Below are 18,725 nucleotides of genomic sequence, written 5' to 3'. Positions count from 1 at the left end.
CTGCATTTCTGGACGTATTTCAACTGTGATGATCACTTTGACTGAGACAAACACGCTGAGTTGCAGATTTCACTAGTTGAATGGGTTCTTTGTTCAGTCTTGGTCAAAGTAGTCCGTTCACAATAAATTATGACTGAGCTGTCAGGAACCCTAGTTTGATGCTACACCTACTCTGATTTCAAGAAATATGAACATAGCTTTAAAAATTACAGTTTAAAGACCTAAAGTCTCGCAAGAGAAGCATCAAGCTATGTCTGATTGTCAACCAGGCCCGGGTTGCTCAAAGCATGGTTAGCGCTAACCAGCGTTAAATACCATGGAAACCTGTAGGTTTTGATGCCTCTTACACAACGGTTAACGCTAATCAGTCTTCGAGCAACCGTCCCCGTAGGCCTGCAACTAGTTGTAATGTGAACTTTCACTTTCGTTGTTTGGGAGCTCTTATGAACTTGGGAGTAGCCCGCTGCCGATTTTGCGAATAGTAGGTGACTTCTTCAACGTTCCCCCGTAGGATTTTATGAACAAGGCGAGGCCGTGAGACGGGAACTTTGTGATTTGTTTCTTTTTCCCTGCTCACGAATTAAAATATGTCTCAAGACCACTTTCTTACAATAACGTATCGTTGATCCACGAACGTCTTCTCTGGTAAACCGTGCAACCGCCTGAGGCTCCTAAAAAGAGCCTGGAAACGGGAGAATCTGCCAATTATCCAGGCCTTCCGGCGTTCCTCCCAAACGCCAAAAAATAAGGAATATCGAGGAAGGTGCTCCAGGATTTCCAAAATTCCCGGAATCTTTGATGAAATGGTTATCACAGACAGCCATGTACGTAATCGAGTAACATCTCTTTAACAAACTAGTATGTTAATTCACACCTTTCAAATTCAGGCATGGAGGGGAAGGCAGCCATGACACCAGTTCTCTGACAAGGTTTTAAGGTGGGATGTTGGTTTATAAGGTCAAACATATCCTCACTGAGACTGCGAACCTACAAAATCACAAGAGAAACATAACGTTTACACAAACTCGTACACCCTCATGCATAAGGGGTCGCACGGCTGCAGCTTATTCCGATTCCTATGGAAAGAAATAGAGTTATTCACAAGGACGCTTTCAACGAGAACGATGGGCACCGAAGAGTCCAAAGGCAACCCCCCCCCCCCCCCTGCCCACCTCCCCCTTTTTTTTCTTTTCTTCCAATTTACGCTAGGCCAAACCGCCAAAAAAAAAACCCGTCAGAACCCTTGTTTTAACGTAAAAGTATCAACAGTATGATTCTCATAAAATTAGAATGGCGCAATTCACGCACCCTTGGCATAGCAAGCACTGTTTTACTCGATGGAACTCTCAGGGGCAACCTAGGAAATACGAGAAAAAGACAATGATCAGATTAGCAAAATGCTGCTACTGAAAAGTCATATGATTTCTACTGAATCATTGGATGAGGATAATCGGTCTGCGACAAAAGCGGAGGTCATTTGCGGAAACCTTGCTTCATCATTTTGGATATATATGAAAAAGGAAACATCATACAAGACTTGTTATTACACGTCGTTTTGTGAAATCGACCGAGCAGCAAAAAAAAAAGCCAGTCTTACGAAGCTTAAGCACGAGAACTCTATGAAGATGGCGACCGGAAGTAAGCCGTATTCCTTTTGTAAGTTGTAGTGACACTAAAACATTTCTATTGCTTGGTATCGTTTCACGACGAAAGACGATAAAGTAAAACATCTTGGAGCGGCTACTCTCCTGGCAAGCGAAATGTTCACTTGCGGTTTCCGATCGCGGCTCAAAAACGTCTCGTCACGAGGAGCCAATTCCATGTAAAGTAATCAGTACCGTAATCATCTTTAGCGCCATTGGCCAATAATGCATTTTTCGCGCGTAAACTTTAAATTCTGAACCTGTGCTGAGTGATTTCCGATGTAGCTATAGGATCTTAGTTCTTACCACATTCATGACCTTCAGTATAAACAGAGTAATAATGAACAACAGCAACGAATTTGAACGGTAAAGAATTTATAAATCGCTCATATATGCCGTGGACAGCGGCAATTGAAATACACGAGAACTGGAGTCTCAAAGTTGTTGTCATCGCTGAGTTGTAATTATTAAATATCATTTCATTTTGTTGTCAGCTTAATTTTACCCTGAAACTTCTATATTGACTATAACATACAATTCAACTCAAAACTTAAAATTTCATCTATTTTATAATCATTTCAGCTACCTGAACTGTTTGCTGGATCACAACTGAAAGGCACACAAAAAAATCAGGTAAGTCCTGTACCGTTACACAATAACCACACTATACCTGTTTGGATGAGCGTTAGGGAGTATAAACTGGAACTCAACAATTAAAACACTTTCGTCGAGCTGAAGACAAAAGGATACACATTAATGAGAAAACCATAACACTTTAATATTATTGTACTTCACCACGATAAACAAACAAAACGACCGAAGTTTACTTCAACTTCTTTTCAAGTTCACAGCAAGTTAAGCCTTGTTTTCACCAGCAACGCAAGCACAAACACAAGAAACATACGCAGACTCTGTAGCTTGTTGTTCATTAGAGCCTTTTGTTAGAACAATAGCCACTAATTAACAACAATGCGCTTGCGTTTGTTACTTGTGTTTATGCTTACGTCGCTAGTGAAAACCAGGATTTAAAGCGCAAATTGCCGTGGTTATTGGTTCTACTTTGTATGTGAATAAAGTACACTGTACAGTAGTAATATACTCATATTTAACGAAATCCTGTCGTTACTTTTGGAGACATAAATCTAGGAGTAGTCATTGATTATGAAGTGCGATTGCTGAGAGAAAACAAAGGGAAAATGGAAACTTGCTAAAGCTCACCCTATGCACAGGATACCAAAGATTAGAAATTGCGTTCTCCTAACGTCGAACGCAATAAACAGAAGGGTTTGCCTCCGGACGCCATAAATGCGAAACAAACTCGCTCAATTACCTTTTCATGATAAAGTGTCGTGAGTTCGTAGGCTTGGTAACTGCGCCTGATATAAACCTAGAGCATAAAAGCGTTAATGAGATTGTAATTGATGATAGGGGGGGAGGGGGGGGGGGAGCAAACAAGGATGTATCAAATTATATGACAAGTATGACTCGAAGAAACTCGGCGGGTAGAAATGAGATGAATATCTCATTTCAGGAATTTCATTTCATCGGATACCTTCATTGGACATTAAAGTTAGAACAACGCTATAGTTGAGTCACAACTGGAAAGGTTGCAAGCCCAATTCGGTCTCCTAAGCCAACGTCATCGCACCTTAATTTTTCTGTACTTCACACTATCTATTACTACATCGTATTCCCCTCGCTTGCGGTTCAAAATTTAGCCACCACTGGAAAACCAACTAAGAAATATTTTTGGATATGCATTACTAGCAGCTCACCTCCAATGCCGCCCTCCTTACTGACTCATTGGAGTGGTAGAAAAAGCTCGGAAGAATGTCAAATAATGCGGTATCCGAAAGGATCAATTTCTGTGACAGAGATAAAACACAGTTAACTCTCGTCTCTTTATTAGAATTTTCTCTTTAAAAGAGAGATTCAGCATTGTGTTTACGCGAAAGGACCAACGGGAGGGCGTCGCTTGTCACAAAAGCAAAAAACTTCTAATATTCTAACTTGTCTCTCACTTTTGAAGAATCGCTCGATATCCGTAGATAGAGTGGTTTCCAAACGACTGTCGAAAGCAATTACGCGATTGCAATTGCTACGATTACTGACTGGCTTAAAACTTACGCGCCAGTTAATTCATCAACCAATTAGATGGAAAACCAAAACCAATCGCGACCTGCACGCGCGATTTTTCCCGCGCTTTGAGCAAGTTGCATGGAATTGCTACGAATTTGGATTGGATCATTACGCTGTTTGCGCCGCCTGCTGTGAATGTCCGACGTAATTAATTTTGCATTTGTTTTAAGACACTCAATATGCAGATTTGTGACGTTCTCGCTGCCGTCGCCGTTGTCGTCGCTAAAGGGATAGCGTTACGGTATTGTGCATGTTCTAGCCGTAGCGAATGTCACCGTTTAAAAGTCAATCGGAAGCGACGTTAAAAATTGTGCGGGAAATTTACGGGTGAAATGTTCTCGCTCAGTCATCTGCGAAGTCCACTGTCCTTAGCTCCTTAGTGATTGTTTAAAAATCGAGAAATGTTACGCTTACGTGTAAATTGCCCGCACAATTATAGCGTCGCTTCCGATTGGCCCATAAATGATAACTTTTGTTACGGCTTAGGGTAGAACATGCGCAATTTCTTGATAACCTCCCTTTAAGTTCTAAATGCTGGTCTCCGCCAAAGGCTTCGGACCTCGCTCACAGTGTTCTAAAATTAAGAAAATTACAGTCACCTTACCTGGAAACTATCAGAAGCAAACTGGTTGCCGTACATGTCAATGGCTGAGAGAAACATGGATTCCACCTGGTTGTGACGAAGTTCGTACGATGGTTGCTGAGCCGCCAAAAGAGCCTTGAAAGATAAGAAATTGAGGGAAAAAAATCGAGTTACTTAACTGTACCACGATGGTATTGGGAATTAAGCGAAAGTTGAACGTCGGACGGAGGAAAAAAAAGGGGCTTCCATATATCTCTTTTCTCCCTTACCATCGCCAAGTAAAGAATAGGTGTTTTGCAACCAGTCTCTACAGACGACGCAGGAAAACCGGAGTACCCAGAGAAAAACCATTGGGTGAGGTTGACATCGAATGAAACTCAGCTCTCATACGATCGCAGAAAACCATGGGCGTTTTTCTTTGGGCAGGCCTATACTATCATATCATCTGAAATAGTCAATTAGCAAACACAGCTTAAGAGGGCTATTTATCCACACCCCGTCAAAAATTACAGAAAAGTTTTCTTTTTAGATTCTAAGGAAGCTATCTAACGATAACGCTCAGCGCTCACCAGCTCTCAAGCGCCTGATAAAACATGACAAAAAAAAAAACCAAAACACTACGTTTCGTGGTTCAGTATCACTTACCTGTCTCGCTCTGAGGGCAACTTTAGCATTTTCATGTCTGTTAAGAGTAGTGAGCTCTTGTAATATATGATTCAGTTCATCTGACATACTAGATTGACGGCCACACAGCTGATCCTTATATAAAGGGCAAGAACAAAAATTAAAGAAGCCCTTTAAACCTGGTCTACGTTTCAGTATCAACGGCTTTAAGCGGCTACACGAGCGATCTTTTGCTCGCGCCGGTGATGCGATTTTTTTAAATTTTGTCGCGTCGTCAGCGCGCGATGAAAATCCCTTGAATTGGCGACGCGACAGCAGAAAAAGTCGTAGAAAAAAAAAACGCGAAAAATTGAATGACTTGAATTTTTCGCGATTTTTTTTCAGCAATTTTTCCAGCTGTCGCGTCGCCAGTTCAAGGGTGGCTACACTTGCGATTTTCATCGCACGCTGGCGACGCGACAAAATATAAAATCGCATCACCAGCGCCAGCAAAAATCGATCGTGCAGCCGCGGCTTTAAGTAGTGTTTTTCTTTCCATTCGTGTCGCAAATTTCCCACGTCTGACCAAAAACACGCGCAAGTTAAGAGAAGGTTTTGTCGAGAATCGAAAAATTAGACGGAAAATCAGATATAGAGATATTTTTTTACGAAGAAGTCTGCCTTGTCAATTTTACTTATCATGCTCCAGGAACCACAGCGTAAAAAGTTCTCACACCAAGTCTATAAAGCGCGTCCTAATTAAAACTCATTACATACTCACTATTAACATGATGGTGAGTTGGTTTTTCCTGAGCACAGACGAGTGAGAGAATATGCTATGTACTACTGGAGAAAGATCGACGCTTTTGTGCTTGTCACGCATCAACGTCACGCACTTCTCAAAGTTTCCTGAAAATGTTTGAAATTTATCAGCCATTTTGAAAAAGGTGCCAGTTACGTAAGGGGCTTTTACGATAACAGCTTCTACCTGATCTTTAAATTTAACTCTTAAGTGAATAACGTCACTTTTTCCTAGATCCAACCCTCTGAGGTCCAGTCGGTCAGTTTTGAAAGTGAGTAACGGCGGACTGTGAAATCCAAAACTTACACTCAAAGTAAAAGCTTCGGATAAAAATCAAAGCTCAAAATTTTGTAAGACTGCTGTTAAGCAAACAAGAACTCAAAATCCAAAGACAAATAGAAAGTGATTTTTTTATCATAGTACCAGTTTAAGTGTTTTGCTATTATTCGTTCTCGTTCGTTTTGCATGGTATATATTTGATGACGAAATGATCGGGAGAGTAGATCACACTAAATCCCTGGGTCTTACCACTGATGATCGGCTTTCTTGGTCAAATCATGCAGACGAAATATGCAGATAAGCTTCCTCAGCTATAGGAGCCTTAAAACGAATACGGCACTTTATCTAAGCTAACACTGCGCTTCAAATTTATAAGGCGTTAATATTACTGCATTTTGATTATTGCAGTACTGTTTAGGACTGCTTAAGTGGCCAGTCAAGTGATAAGCCAAAAAAAATTACAAAACCGCGCAGCTAGGGTAATTACCCTTTGATACGAACTCTAACCTCCTTCTCGATACTCTTAAGTGGGAGAAGCTGTCTCTTCGACGTCGAAAACAAAAAGCCATAATTATGTATAAAACAATTCATGAACTAGCCCCGGAATCCTTCAACGCCTTTTCAGTCAACGCGTTGCTGAATATAACTTGGGAAACTTAGAAGGTAACCTTACTCGGCCCAAGCCGAATACTAATTATTTGAAATGAAGTTTGTGTTATAGCTGGGCCTGTTTGTGTAACAATTTGCGCCAATGCGGACTCTATAGGCTAGTTTCGAAGTGTGCAGCAACAAAAGAACAGAGTCGAGGTTCAGGGAAATAATTTGCATTTTCCTTTGTTTTGAACAAAACAACATGCTAATTATTCCCCTGAACCTCGACTCCGTTCTTTTGTTGCTGCACAATTCGAAACTAGCCTATTGAGCAGTTCAAACGTACAAAGTACGATCAAGCAGGTAACTGACTTCTCGGATTCCCACACGAATATTATGTAAAACAGTTGTAAAGCGTTTTTTATTTTTTTTGTTTTTAGCTTAACTGATGATTTTGTTTGTTTAAATAGAGTTTACTGACCGAGCGACCGACCGAGCGACCGACCGAGCGCCGACCGAGCGCCGACCGACCGACCTACCTACCTACCACTCGAGCAACTTCATTCGATTTTTTTATTTTTTATACACTAAACAAAATTGCTCTTTCCACAGCAACTTCCGTATTGCGGCAGTCTATAACATATTTATGCATTTCTCTTTGACCAATCAGAAATGTGATATTCTGTTGAGTATATAATAGGGTGAATTTTTCTATGACTGGATTGGTGAGAACAGTTTTAAAGTAAAAATGGAGAATGGAGAATACACTCGACGGGATTACCATATACCTGGATTGGAACGAGCGGTTTTTAAGTAAGGCAAAGAATGAAGGATGCACATAGTCCTTGAAAAGTTCACATTATTAGAGACTTTTCAATAGGGCAACACGTGCCACTACAATTTTTCATTTCTGAGCATGCGCATTGGGTTTAGAGATCGAAATGTTTTAAGGTGATTCCCTGGTTTTGCATTGTGCAACCCTACTACACATAATTTCTTGCGTCACTGGCGCGCGCATTAGCTCCCGCACATTGATAAAATGGCGGATTTTCACTGACGCCAAACTCAATCTGTCAAGGAATGGCTATTTTCTCCTGAACGAGCACGGTGACCCCCTTTTTTTAATGGTGTAAAGCACTCGTAATAGGTACACGGAAAACCTATTTTAAGGAGAAAGAAAGTTGGAAGGTTAAAGTTGTAGCATTTATATATAAATGACGTCAAAACTGCATTTGGAGCCAGACACTGAGTGTGAGGTGATGATGTAGCGGTCCAATTTGCTTTTTTTTTTTTTTGCAAGATTGAGCAATTTGAAATCACTTCACTGAAAGGTTTTGGCTCTGACAAACAGGTAGGCTCACGTTTTCAGTAATATTCAGTAGCTTTTGCTAAAGAAAAACAGTTTTTCCGGTTGATCCACTTTCGAACGCTTCTCGTGTAATTTGGTAAAAAAAAAAACACTTAAAGTAAAGGGGATGGAGCGCGAAAACAAGCACGGTGACCCTATCTTTTTGCTGCATTTTTCAATGTCCTGTGCATGGCTATCAATTGTGCCAAGTTTGACAGAAATCTGGATAGTACGTCGTTTTCAAGGGAATTACCTTAAGCATGAGTGCCAAGAACCTGAATTGGTTGTCGCAATAGACCTAATCGGCGTACTCAATGTTGTACCCAATTCAGATCTCCCGGGATTAAGAATCTGTGTGTGTTGTATTTGCATGATTAAATGAAAAGAAAATACCTGGAACAAAACGTTTTATTCCCAAAGGGTTTTAATTGGGTACAACATTGAGTTAGTCGATTAGGTCTATTGAACTCCAATCTAGAAGTCGCTGCTGTTTTGAAAGTACATCAATAAAATGAACCAAAATGCGTGTCGCATGTGCGATACGATTTGTTCAAATTAAATTATTATCCAGCTTTGTAGTACCCGTTGTTGCTGTTGCTGTTGTTGTTGTTGTTGTTGTTGTTGTTGTTGCTGTTGTTGTTGTTTTAGAATACATATAGTCGTCAATGTCGTTGCATGTGTCGTCGTCATAATCATTATCATCATTGCGATATCAATGCCATACCTTCATTGAAGAGAACTTCGTGTTGCAAGTACTGTCTTAAGAGACTTAAGACCACGGCTTTCATGTGCCCTCGAATCCCATTGCGGTATCTAACACGACAGTAAACAAAAACAAAAACTCTTATTGCTTACTTTACTACTTTTCCAGAGGTTGACGTCTTGTGCATAATGACACAAGAAAAACAACTAGGTTATTATGCTCTCAGCTAAAACATTTAATCGTTCCATAACGATTACATGTACTATTCTCGGATTTCACATGACGTCACGACCGCCATGTTGGTGCCCCTAAACAAAGAAAAGGCGGCCATGTTGGTGCCCCGACCAAATCCTCCGGGAATTTAACTCTATTATTATGCAAACGCTTCCTTTTGTGTTCGTTGAAAAACATGGCTGTTGGTCACGTGAGTGAAAACCAGCAATTGAATAGGCCTTTTGCAACAAACGATCACATGGTACAAAATCCGCCATGCTGGAGGGCACGCTCATTATTATTCCCCCACTGGGACATTAAAACAAAGAGACCTGAACCAGTCAAGCTTGACTTGCCTTTGTTTTAATTAATGTCCCAGTGGGGGAATAGTAATGAGCTTGCCCTCCAGCATGGCGGATTTTGTACCATGTGATCGTTTGTTGCAAAAGGCCTATTATCGTCAAGTAGGCAGCTTCTGCAAGTACCGGAGCACAAATTACGTAAAACAAAAGAAACAAAGACAGAAAACAAAACAACTCCAAATAAAGACTAATCCGAAGTGACCAAAAACACAATGCTTTCCGGTACCTGCAGAAAGACCCGTCAAGTAGTATAGGAGTTACCCTAAGTGCCAGATAAATTTCTTCCAAGGTCCGAGAGAACGCTTTGCGAGTCCAGGACAACTTCTGAGAACGCAGCCTTTGACTTCACGCTTGCGTAGCGTTCTCTTCGATCTTGGAAAAAATTCCTACGGCTACGACAAGGACGGCTACGGCAACGACAACGACAAAAAGCAGTAATATTATTGGTTAAAAGAACCAAAATGATCGTGCTGCACGTGCGGCACGCATTTTTGAACAATTCCCTTCCGTACTCGTCAAAACCACAACTTGAAATGACCAATTTTGAGATTTTGACGACAACGTGGACAAACTACAATGAACCTTTCAGTCTCACTCTTTACTTCAAATCCGTCCTTACCAATCCAGTTATAGGACACTTCGCCCATACTGTACAATATAAACAAGATGGAATAGTCATGAAATATTAAAATAGGTCAAACTTTTATTTTGAAGTGACGTTTTCGTCGCCTTAGCCGTCGTGGTTTCTTAAACTCCCTATTATCTAGCGAGAGAAGGTAAACAAATCGGCTTATTCCGTATTCCTTACCGCTGGACAAGTTGAACGATGTTCTGTGTGTTTAAAAAGAACGCATCTCGTTCAGCTCTCTTGGTCAGAGTTGCTGCATGAGCGTCAACCACGTTAGCGATCTGTCGAAACAATGCAGTTTGTTTTGAATCATGCTAATAGACCATTCACACAGGTCGTATTAGGCATAAAAAGAGCAGGAAAAGAGGCCGATAAATGCCGGCCTTGTAAAAGTTTGTCAGTGCGCCGTTGTTCTCCCGAAAAGGACCCCTTAAAAAAATTGTTCCTTGTGTAAATGTGTTTTTTTTTTGTGTGCTTCCTATTCTTCGTTCCTCGTGTCCCAAAAGATATTAATTGCTTTCCATTCAGCCAAAAATCTCATACCGGAAAAAGTCTTTAGGCGAATAAAACAGCATTTTTCCGATTGGTGGCGCCAAACCAATAATGCTAGCGAGTTTGGAGCCAAATGTGGAATTAATTAAGCAGAAATAAGCCCAAAAATAAATGGACAAGTGGAACGAAATTTCCCGGTTTTTCAGTTATTCCGGGATAAAAGTTATGGTATTTTGGCTGAGTGGAAAGCGGGCATTTTTTCCTTTGCCTTCCTATTCCAAGTTCAATTTGACCACGCTCCCAAAAAACACCTTTGAGAGATACCCAATGAAACTCCGAAAACAGGTGAGCTGAAACTTCTGGTATAAAATCTTTCAACACAAAAATTTAAGAAACCAATGGAAACGTGGAATAACGTTCGAATGCGGTTCAATTTTCCCTTTGCCAGCACCTGACAATAGATAAGACACACATAGATTCCAGTGTGATATAACTTAACAGTCTCAAGATACTTGACCTGTTGACTGGGAAATTGGCTCAGCACTGAGGTGATATTACTTGCATAACTGGAGAGATGCTTCTTTATATTGTCCTCAACTGAGGATGGAATACGCCCAGATATCGACGAAATCATTTCCTACAAAATAGTAGCATGGATTGTCATGAATATCAACTCGATACAACATACGAACTTAAGGTAAATAGCTTTCAACTGTTGCAAAACGACGAATTTGTTTGAGGAAGCATATTCTGCCGTTCTTACGCTCGCAATAGGGAGTTTAAGATCTACGACGCGACGGCAACGAAAACGTCACAAATTATGCATATTTAATGAGCAAAAACAATAGCTTTGCACGCTCTGCACGTGCATTTTTTCATTTTTGTACATTTCTTTCACGTTTTCTGCAAATCTACGACGTGAAATTACCAATTCTCAAGTTTTTCAGAGAACGTGAACACAAGGCATCGAATTTGAATTTTCTGTCGTAGCTTCAACACCGCACCTCCTAATTCAGTTCCAGGAAGGTTACACTAGCTTTTAGAAGTTAGGCAAGCCGACATAATGACGAAAAAGATTAATTGACATGAAGTTGCAAGTTGCGTTTTCGTTACCGTCCCGTCGCAGATCCTAAACTCCCTAATGGCGTCGAATTCCCATGCCCACGTCAAATACTACTTAGCAATACAAAGGCATACTGAAAGCCACGAGGATCGGAAAGAACTCACGTTCCAATCGACAACAAATAATTGACTGGAACAAGAAATCGTTTTCAAAAGAACAGCGACAACTCCAAGAAACTGACCAAGTCACCGTTTGTTTACATGGTCGCTGTGGCGTCTCGTGAAACCCGAAAACTGCCGCTGGAAACCAAGCTTAACAAAAGCTGTATGTATCCCGAAAACAGTACCCAATGGGGAGCGGTTTACGAAATTTAGTCTGAAAATGAGCTTCGTATTCCTGTTGTTTCAACTCCATACTGCGCGCACCACTCATTCTTGAGTGCTTTACCTGTAGTTCTAGCAAAGGTAACGCAGGATCCTTTAAAGCCTGCATAAGCATTTTGACATTTTCTTCCAGGCGCCTTGAAAAGTGTGGTTCCCCAATCGTGTAGCCGTCCATGACATTCTGAAGATTCTCACGAGCAACTCGAAACACCTGTCAAACAATTTAGGTAAAAAATCAGTTTCCATCCCGCTATAATAACGATGATGATGAATCAATTAAATGTTTCTTCAAAAAGCGGTTTCCTTGCTTTCTCACTTGCAAGATTTTGAGCTTTAAATAGAAGCCTGTTTCTTTGCGTAGTTTCTTTTTATTTAATACTAGGAATTTCTGAAAATAAAATTATCACGAAAATTAATGGATTTCAAAGTGTCGTCTTTTGAAACTTACTTCTTATGATGGCAAAAAGATATTAATGGTACCCGAAATAAAGACGAACAGTTTTGGGGCTTTTAAGAAATCCACGCCAGCTCTCTGATGATGGTTTTTAAAATTGATAATGTTGTAACGTTAACTATAAAAGCAACCATGTCTACAATCGAGTATTTTTGGCGAATATAGTTTCGAAAACCGACTAATATAAAGAAAGTTTTATTTTTATTTTTATAAATGTTTACCTGATGCAATTTTTGGCGAATATAGTTTCGAAGACCGACTAATATAAAGAAAGTTTTATTTTTATTTTTATAAATACTCTTTACCTGATGCAATTTTGTTCCCTTTAGTTTTGCCCCTGAAGCTTCAGGAAATTGACCGGTGTAGAGCTGAGCCTACAAATCAAAAACATCAATCGTGTATTTAACATATGGCAAGCAATTCTCAGGCTAAATGGAGAACTCTGTTCGTCTGGTTTTTGGTCGGGATTTTACAGTTCGGACCATTTCCATGGAAACGGTCCGTTTCCGAATTTTGTTCTCTCTCCCGGGACATTCAAGTTAAGCGAAACGGCGCGAAACAGAGCGCCTCGGTAAAGACCTCGTCGACGAGAGCGAGAACACGCTGCACGTCCTGAACGTTAGATTTGAATTCTGGCATATTCCTTGGCCGTTCTCCGTCCTGACAAAGACGTTAGATTATTTGAGATTATGTGAGGACGTCACCACCTGACGATAAATTTTCATTTGAGCCCACGAGTTCGTGGAAGGCGTTTGCGGGTTCATCGTCTATAATGGAATTACAATGTCATAAGCGGTGTGGAGATTCAGAGAAAAAATCGAATGTTTATCGTCGGGTATTTACGTCCTGAACAAAACCTCAATTCTGGTCATTTCACGTGGTTGTTCGGCAGGAAGAGAACGGCAATGAAATGTACCAAAACGCGCAACGTACAGGGCGAAATGTACCAAAATGTGCACATTGCAGGGCGAAATGTACCAGCGAAGCGAGTAAATTCGACTATTTCACAGAACAGTTACATTCTTTCACAAAATGCTGCATTCCATTTGACTTCTCATGGTTAACAAAAAGAAACTGTTGTGACTAGATGCCAGTCTAACCTGCGTTACTTTACTGGGATCATCAAGTTCCAACTTGGCAACAATTGAACCAGGTTCCAGTACTGCTCCTGGGTTCTTTACATAGTGTACACTGTTGAAAGACAGTACAAATGAGGCAATGATTCACATTACACATGCATACAGAAACACGGAGTAAATTATCTCTATTGATTGCCCTAAGGCTTGTATATGTTCTCACACTATTGGAGCTTCAGGATGTATGACTACCCCGTGTCCTGTGGTTTATACGTAAGGAAATATTCCTGGGCCTTTTCATTCAGTTACACTGATCTGATCTGCAAACATATTTATTTCCCCCACCCTGCCCCCCCCCCCCCCCCCCCCCCTTCCTACCACTGGTGATCCGTCCTTCTCACCTCAATCTGTGCTTGGCTCTGAGCATTGACAACCTGACATTTCGCATACAAGAACAGGGGGTACACGCCGGCGTGCTCACCGTTTCTTGATCCTAACCTACCATGCCTCTGGGACTATTTTAGACAACAAATTATGACATGTTTTCGCGCCCTTTTATTTAAGTAGCGCCTTTCGGATATGGATACAGAATCTTCCAGGCCCCCATGAAACTCCCTTTTGGCCGTCCGTCTTTTTTTCTCCAACCTCTGCCTTGTGACCCTTTAAGTCTACGTGGTCGTGAACCACCGTGGAATGGGTCATAATCAAAACTGCATCACACCTTTCATCAAAATTAAAAGAGTGACTACGATAAAATGATAGAAAAGCCTGTTTTGTTTTATTGCTGTGCGTTTCAACGTTAAATACATCTTACAAAAACAACTTGTGACCGGTCAGTCGTGAAGATTTTTCAAACCGAGTCCCAAAACGAAGAGTTTGTAACAGTAACTAGTTTTTCTTCACAAATGAAAGAAAACTAATTTTCGTTAAAAAAAGAAAACCAACTTCGCGCTTGGGCTACGTCTAGTCAAAGAAACAAGGCTACAGAGGTATTGGAAAAAGGCTATAAATTAGATTCTTCGACAGCTATGTGCAGGGGAATCCAAATTATAGATAGGCGTATCTTCCGGGAGACATTTTGCTTCAAGATTCGTTTAAAAGACAAACTTACCAACCGCTCTCGCTCACTGTCAAAGGCATAACCATCTTCATAACCTACAAAAGGCCGTTGTTCAGCAATGTAGGTGAAAAGATAACACAAATGAGAGCAAATAATATACGTACTTTGAAACAGCAGATGAAATGAAAGTTACACTCACTTCGATCTCCGCATAAGATTCTCCTTGAAAGACATGCCCTCCATCGTCGACAACAAAATGAATGAGCTTACCAGCAGAAGGTGCCCTGCAAATGAACATCTTGATTACAATGTGATTGCAATTTACCACAGTTACGGCGCTGTTACATTATGCCATTTTCCTCACAACTTGTCTCGACAGGTGTTACAATGCTCAACATTTCATGCAAATGGTCTCCATATCGATGGATGACACAAGTTGTAAGGGAGATGATACACGACGCAACACTCGCGAAAAATTTGTGAACTCGGAAATCTCCTTCTCGCAATGATTGCGATGAAAAAAAAAACGTCGCAAGGAATTTCAGGGCACCTCATTTATGGACAACTTTTCGTTCCATTTGTATAGCGACAAAATTGCAAAACAAGTTAGACGAAAACATTTCAGTCTTCTGAAACATAGGCTTTGGCAATGACATGGTTTATCATTGAAGCTCTCTAGAACTTGAGATCAAGCGTTTTTAGTTTATGACAACACGATGTGAGATGTCCCCTTTAAACCTGGCTTGATGCTAACATACGTTTATTCAGTTGCTTAATTTCGTTACTGCGCTAGAGACGATTCTCTTGGGCATTTGGGCGAAACCAAAGCCAATGATCAAGAATACAAAAACTCCAATTCAAGGTCCCGTCCTACGCTCGAAAAATGAGGTTAAACGAAGTTTAACCAAGTAAACAACTAGGAGCGACTGCAGCCTATTGGTCAGTGCGTTATCAGTGTGGCGGGAAGCAGGAGCATTGTGTGTGGAGCGTTTAGCGGATGTGTTCAAAACTGCTTTCCTGTTAGTCAGGATTCTTTTTGGGTCCAGTTACGGGTTTGTTTTGGGGGAAACGCAACTTCGGGCGAGCTTGCGATCGAGTTGGGATAGCCGCCATGTTGGATTCTTGTAGCTTTATTTTTGGCAACATCAGTTCACGCAGCTTCAGTAGGCGTTTTCTACCACCGGGATCTTATGCAGGGCCCCGCTTCTTATTGCATAAAGCCATTCACGACCACGCGGAATTTGCTTGGGCGCTACGGTCGTACATCACGGCGTGACCTTTGGCCATCTCCGCCGGATCCCCGTACAAGAATCACCTGGCGGGAAGCTTGTCTTCGACCAATCTTGGACAGCGTATCCTTTGCACAGTTTCATATGGGACAGGGCATTTCATGCATTTGAACTTAAGAGTTAGCTAGCTCAGTTGTTAGGTGGCATAGCGTCACTTTTAGCGTCTCGCTCGTATTCTGTCAGGCTTTTAGCGTTATGGCCGCGTCATAGGCTCTCTGATCATGATGCTTGGTTGTAGTTTGTTTCTAGTTTTGCTTTGGGCCATGAACTCGACTATAAGCATCTGTTATTTAGCTGGGCCACACGTACAATGTACACTTGTCTGGTAATATTATTGATACTACTATTACTATCATCTAGAGGCTTAGGCCGTTGTATATGAAGTGACGTGCATTGGAGTTTGTTTTATTTTATGTATCGGCGTGGCGTTAGCGTTTATTTTCTCTTTTCATTTGCTAGCATGTTGCGTGGACTTGTTTTGTACAGTTTTATGTAATTATGTAGTTTAATATATTACTTAGTTTACTAGGAGCAAGCGGCATACTTCTGTGCATTGTTGTTTAGCGTTGTTTAACGCACCGCAAGCATCTGTTATTTAGCTGAGCCACACGTACAACGTACAGTTGTCTGGTAATATTATTGATACTACTATTACTATCATCAAGAGGCTTAGGCCGTTGTATATTAAGTGACGTGCATTGGAGTTTGTTTTATTTTATGTATCGGCGTGGCGTTAGCGTTTATTTTCTCTTTTCATTTGCTAGCATGTTGCGTGGACTTGTCTTGTACATTTTTATGTAATTATGTAGTTTAATATAATTACTTAGTTTACGAGGAGCAAGCATCATACTTCGGTGCATTGTTGTTTAGTGTTGCGTTCCACCTTAGAGGTGCATTACGTTGTATTCGCAGCGTTGTTTAGGGTTGCGTTGCGTCTTAGCGTTGCATTGCGGTGTATTCTCAGCGTTTTTTAGCGTTGCAATGCGTGGCGTTGTATTCTTACGTTGTTTAGCGGTGGCCTTGCGTCTTAGCGTTGCATTGCGTTGTATTCTCCGCGTTGTTTACGTTGCATTGCATGGCGTTGTAGTCTCAGCGTTGTTTTGCGTTGCGTTGCATTGCAGTGTATTCTCCGCGTTGATTTTTAGCGCTGTATTCCGTGGCGTTATATTCTTCTTTTTTTTTTGGATTGCGTGGCGTTATATCCTTTTTTTTTTGTATTACGTGGCGTTATATTCTTTTTTTTTTTGTATTGCGTGGCGTTATATCCTTTTTTTTTGTATTACGTGGCATTATATTCTTTTTTTTTTGTATTGCGTGGCGTAATATTCTTGCGTTGTTTAGGGTTGCGTTGCCTTGTTTTCTTTTTCCGGTTAGCACATTGCAGTGGTCTAGGCTGTTAGCAGGGTCACGAGCAGTTCTTTGGTTGTTGGGTGCCGTCGGATGTGGGCGATTCGGGGCTCTTGCTTAGGGGCCATGAACCCCTCTCTCCGAGCCTTCTAGGCTCGGAGGTCCTCCGGCTTGGCGTGGGGGCTCATGGCTGGGTTGTCAGGTTTGCCAGCCATCGGTGCAGTCTCCATCTTGGAGCTGGCTGCCAATAGTGGAAGCTCCAGGATGTTTCGGGGCACCCAACCTCCAAAGAGCGACGATGTTGTTTAATGAGGTTAAACGAAGTTTAACCAAGTAAACAACTAGGAGCGACTGCAGCCTATTGGTCAGTGGTTTTACTATACTTGCGCATGCGTGGAATACCTCGTGCTTTGGGCTGTATCGCTTATTTATCAGTGTGGCGGGAAGCAGGAGCATTGTGTTGAGCGTTTAGCGGTTTTTTGTTCCCTCCCTCCCCACCCTCTTTTTTCCACTGTGTATCAGTGTGACGGGTGCCCATTCTTCTCGGGGGCGTGGGGGCTCATGGCTGGGTTGTCAGGTTTGCCAGCCATCGGTGCAGTCTCCATCTTGGAGCTGGCTGCCAATAGTGGAAGCTCCAGGATGTTTCGGGCACCCAACTTCCAAAGAGCGACGATGTTGTTTACTTTCCGTTTTTATTGGTTCTAGTAACAGAGAGCCACCTCTCCAGGTATAAAACCCCATCCAACAGGAACACTTTTCGGCCAACAAACAGGAACGGTGATTTCTTTTGGGTAAGCCGTTCACTCAAGAATAGAGTGAGTGTGAAAGACAACATTCTATATGTTGGCGCCAGAGCTGTATGAGTGCTTTCATTGATTATCTGGTCAAAATGGGAGAAGTGGATATCTAACTTTTTTTTTTTCAAATACCAACCTCAATACTGTAGGATCATTCTCTTTTTGAAATATGCAGGTCTTGCCGCTGATCGTCAACCTGTAACTGTACAAGTCGAAAAAAATACAAAGAAATACGTTTAATAACTTTTTAATTACGTTCGAGTTGGTTTACACTCCTATATCGAAATGTGGCTTAACGTACTCAAATCGTGAGGATGCGACAACGACATCTAAGATGGTAGTGCCGATTACTAAACATCCCCGTTAAAACTATCATTGGTAAATATAATTCGACTCGGTCTCTCTTTTTAGTAAACCCATTTGGGTTTATTTGGGTTTAAAATATATGCATGGGACTGTGCTCCTAACACATCAAACAATGAGCTATCGCGCTTATAGTTAGAATAAAACTTAAAACACTGATAACAGATGCTAAAGTACAAAGTTGTTTAGTGAAAGTCTGGGGTTAAAAAAATACGAAGCGAATTCAATCCGTTTTGAGGTTTCTCCGCAGAAAGAACCTATCCATGCTTGAAAGGGACTCGAACTCAGCCCATGGTTTTACAGTCCCAAAGACCGAATGATTAGCGATGTTTGGCAACGCTTCTAACTAAGCCGCTAATGAGTTACAAGTCTGTTTCGGGCAATGAACTTATCTCAATTTTAAACCAACCTATCTACTTCTTCAACGACAACGCTTCTTACTAAGCCGCTAGTGAGTTGTCTGTGTTGGGCAATGAACTTATCTCAATTTTAAACCAACCTATCTAC

General features: G+C 41.3%; 1 protein-coding gene across 3 annotated transcripts in view; it reads right to left on the bottom strand.

Moving 5' to 3' along the window:
• The window catches only part of LOC138008089 (acetyl-CoA carboxylase-like), an 82,826-nt gene that overhangs the window by 39,947 nt on the left and 24,154 nt on the right, over window positions 1-18,725 (bottom strand). For all 3 annotated transcript variants that reach the window (XM_068855289.1, XM_068855287.1, XM_068855288.1), the window contains exons 20-37: window positions 18,718-18,725; window positions 17,992-18,057; window positions 14,622-14,706; window positions 14,474-14,517; window positions 13,387-13,477; window positions 12,592-12,660; window positions 11,897-12,043; window positions 10,904-11,023; window positions 10,075-10,175; window positions 8,713-8,801; window positions 5,750-5,877; window positions 5,011-5,124; window positions 4,387-4,500; window positions 3,419-3,508; window positions 2,974-3,030; window positions 2,314-2,375; window positions 1,309-1,357; window positions 875-987 (exon numbers count right to left, since the gene is read on the bottom strand). The exon at window positions 18,718-18,725 is cut by the window's right edge and continues 67 nt beyond it. In XM_068855289.1, coding sequence (XP_068711390.1) covers window positions 875-987; window positions 1,309-1,357; window positions 2,314-2,375; window positions 2,974-3,030; window positions 3,419-3,508; window positions 4,387-4,500; window positions 5,011-5,124; window positions 5,750-5,877; window positions 8,713-8,801; window positions 10,075-10,175; window positions 10,904-11,023; window positions 11,897-12,043; window positions 12,592-12,660; window positions 13,387-13,477; window positions 14,474-14,517; window positions 14,622-14,706; window positions 17,992-18,057; window positions 18,718-18,725 — 1,547 coding nt within the window. The remainder of the gene's footprint in view (window positions 1-874; window positions 988-1,308; window positions 1,358-2,313; window positions 2,376-2,973; window positions 3,031-3,418; window positions 3,509-4,386; window positions 4,501-5,010; window positions 5,125-5,749; window positions 5,878-8,712; window positions 8,802-10,074; window positions 10,176-10,903; window positions 11,024-11,896; window positions 12,044-12,591; window positions 12,661-13,386; window positions 13,478-14,473; window positions 14,518-14,621; window positions 14,707-17,991; window positions 18,058-18,717) is intronic.

This window comes from Montipora foliosa, chromosome 6 (assembly GCF_036669935.1).
Source record: "Montipora foliosa isolate CH-2021 chromosome 6, ASM3666993v2, whole genome shotgun sequence".
Taxonomy (NCBI): Eukaryota; Metazoa; Cnidaria; class Anthozoa; order Scleractinia; family Acroporidae; genus Montipora; species Montipora foliosa.
Note: the sequence above shows the minus strand (reverse complement) of the source record. Positions and strands in the feature narration are given on the sequence as shown.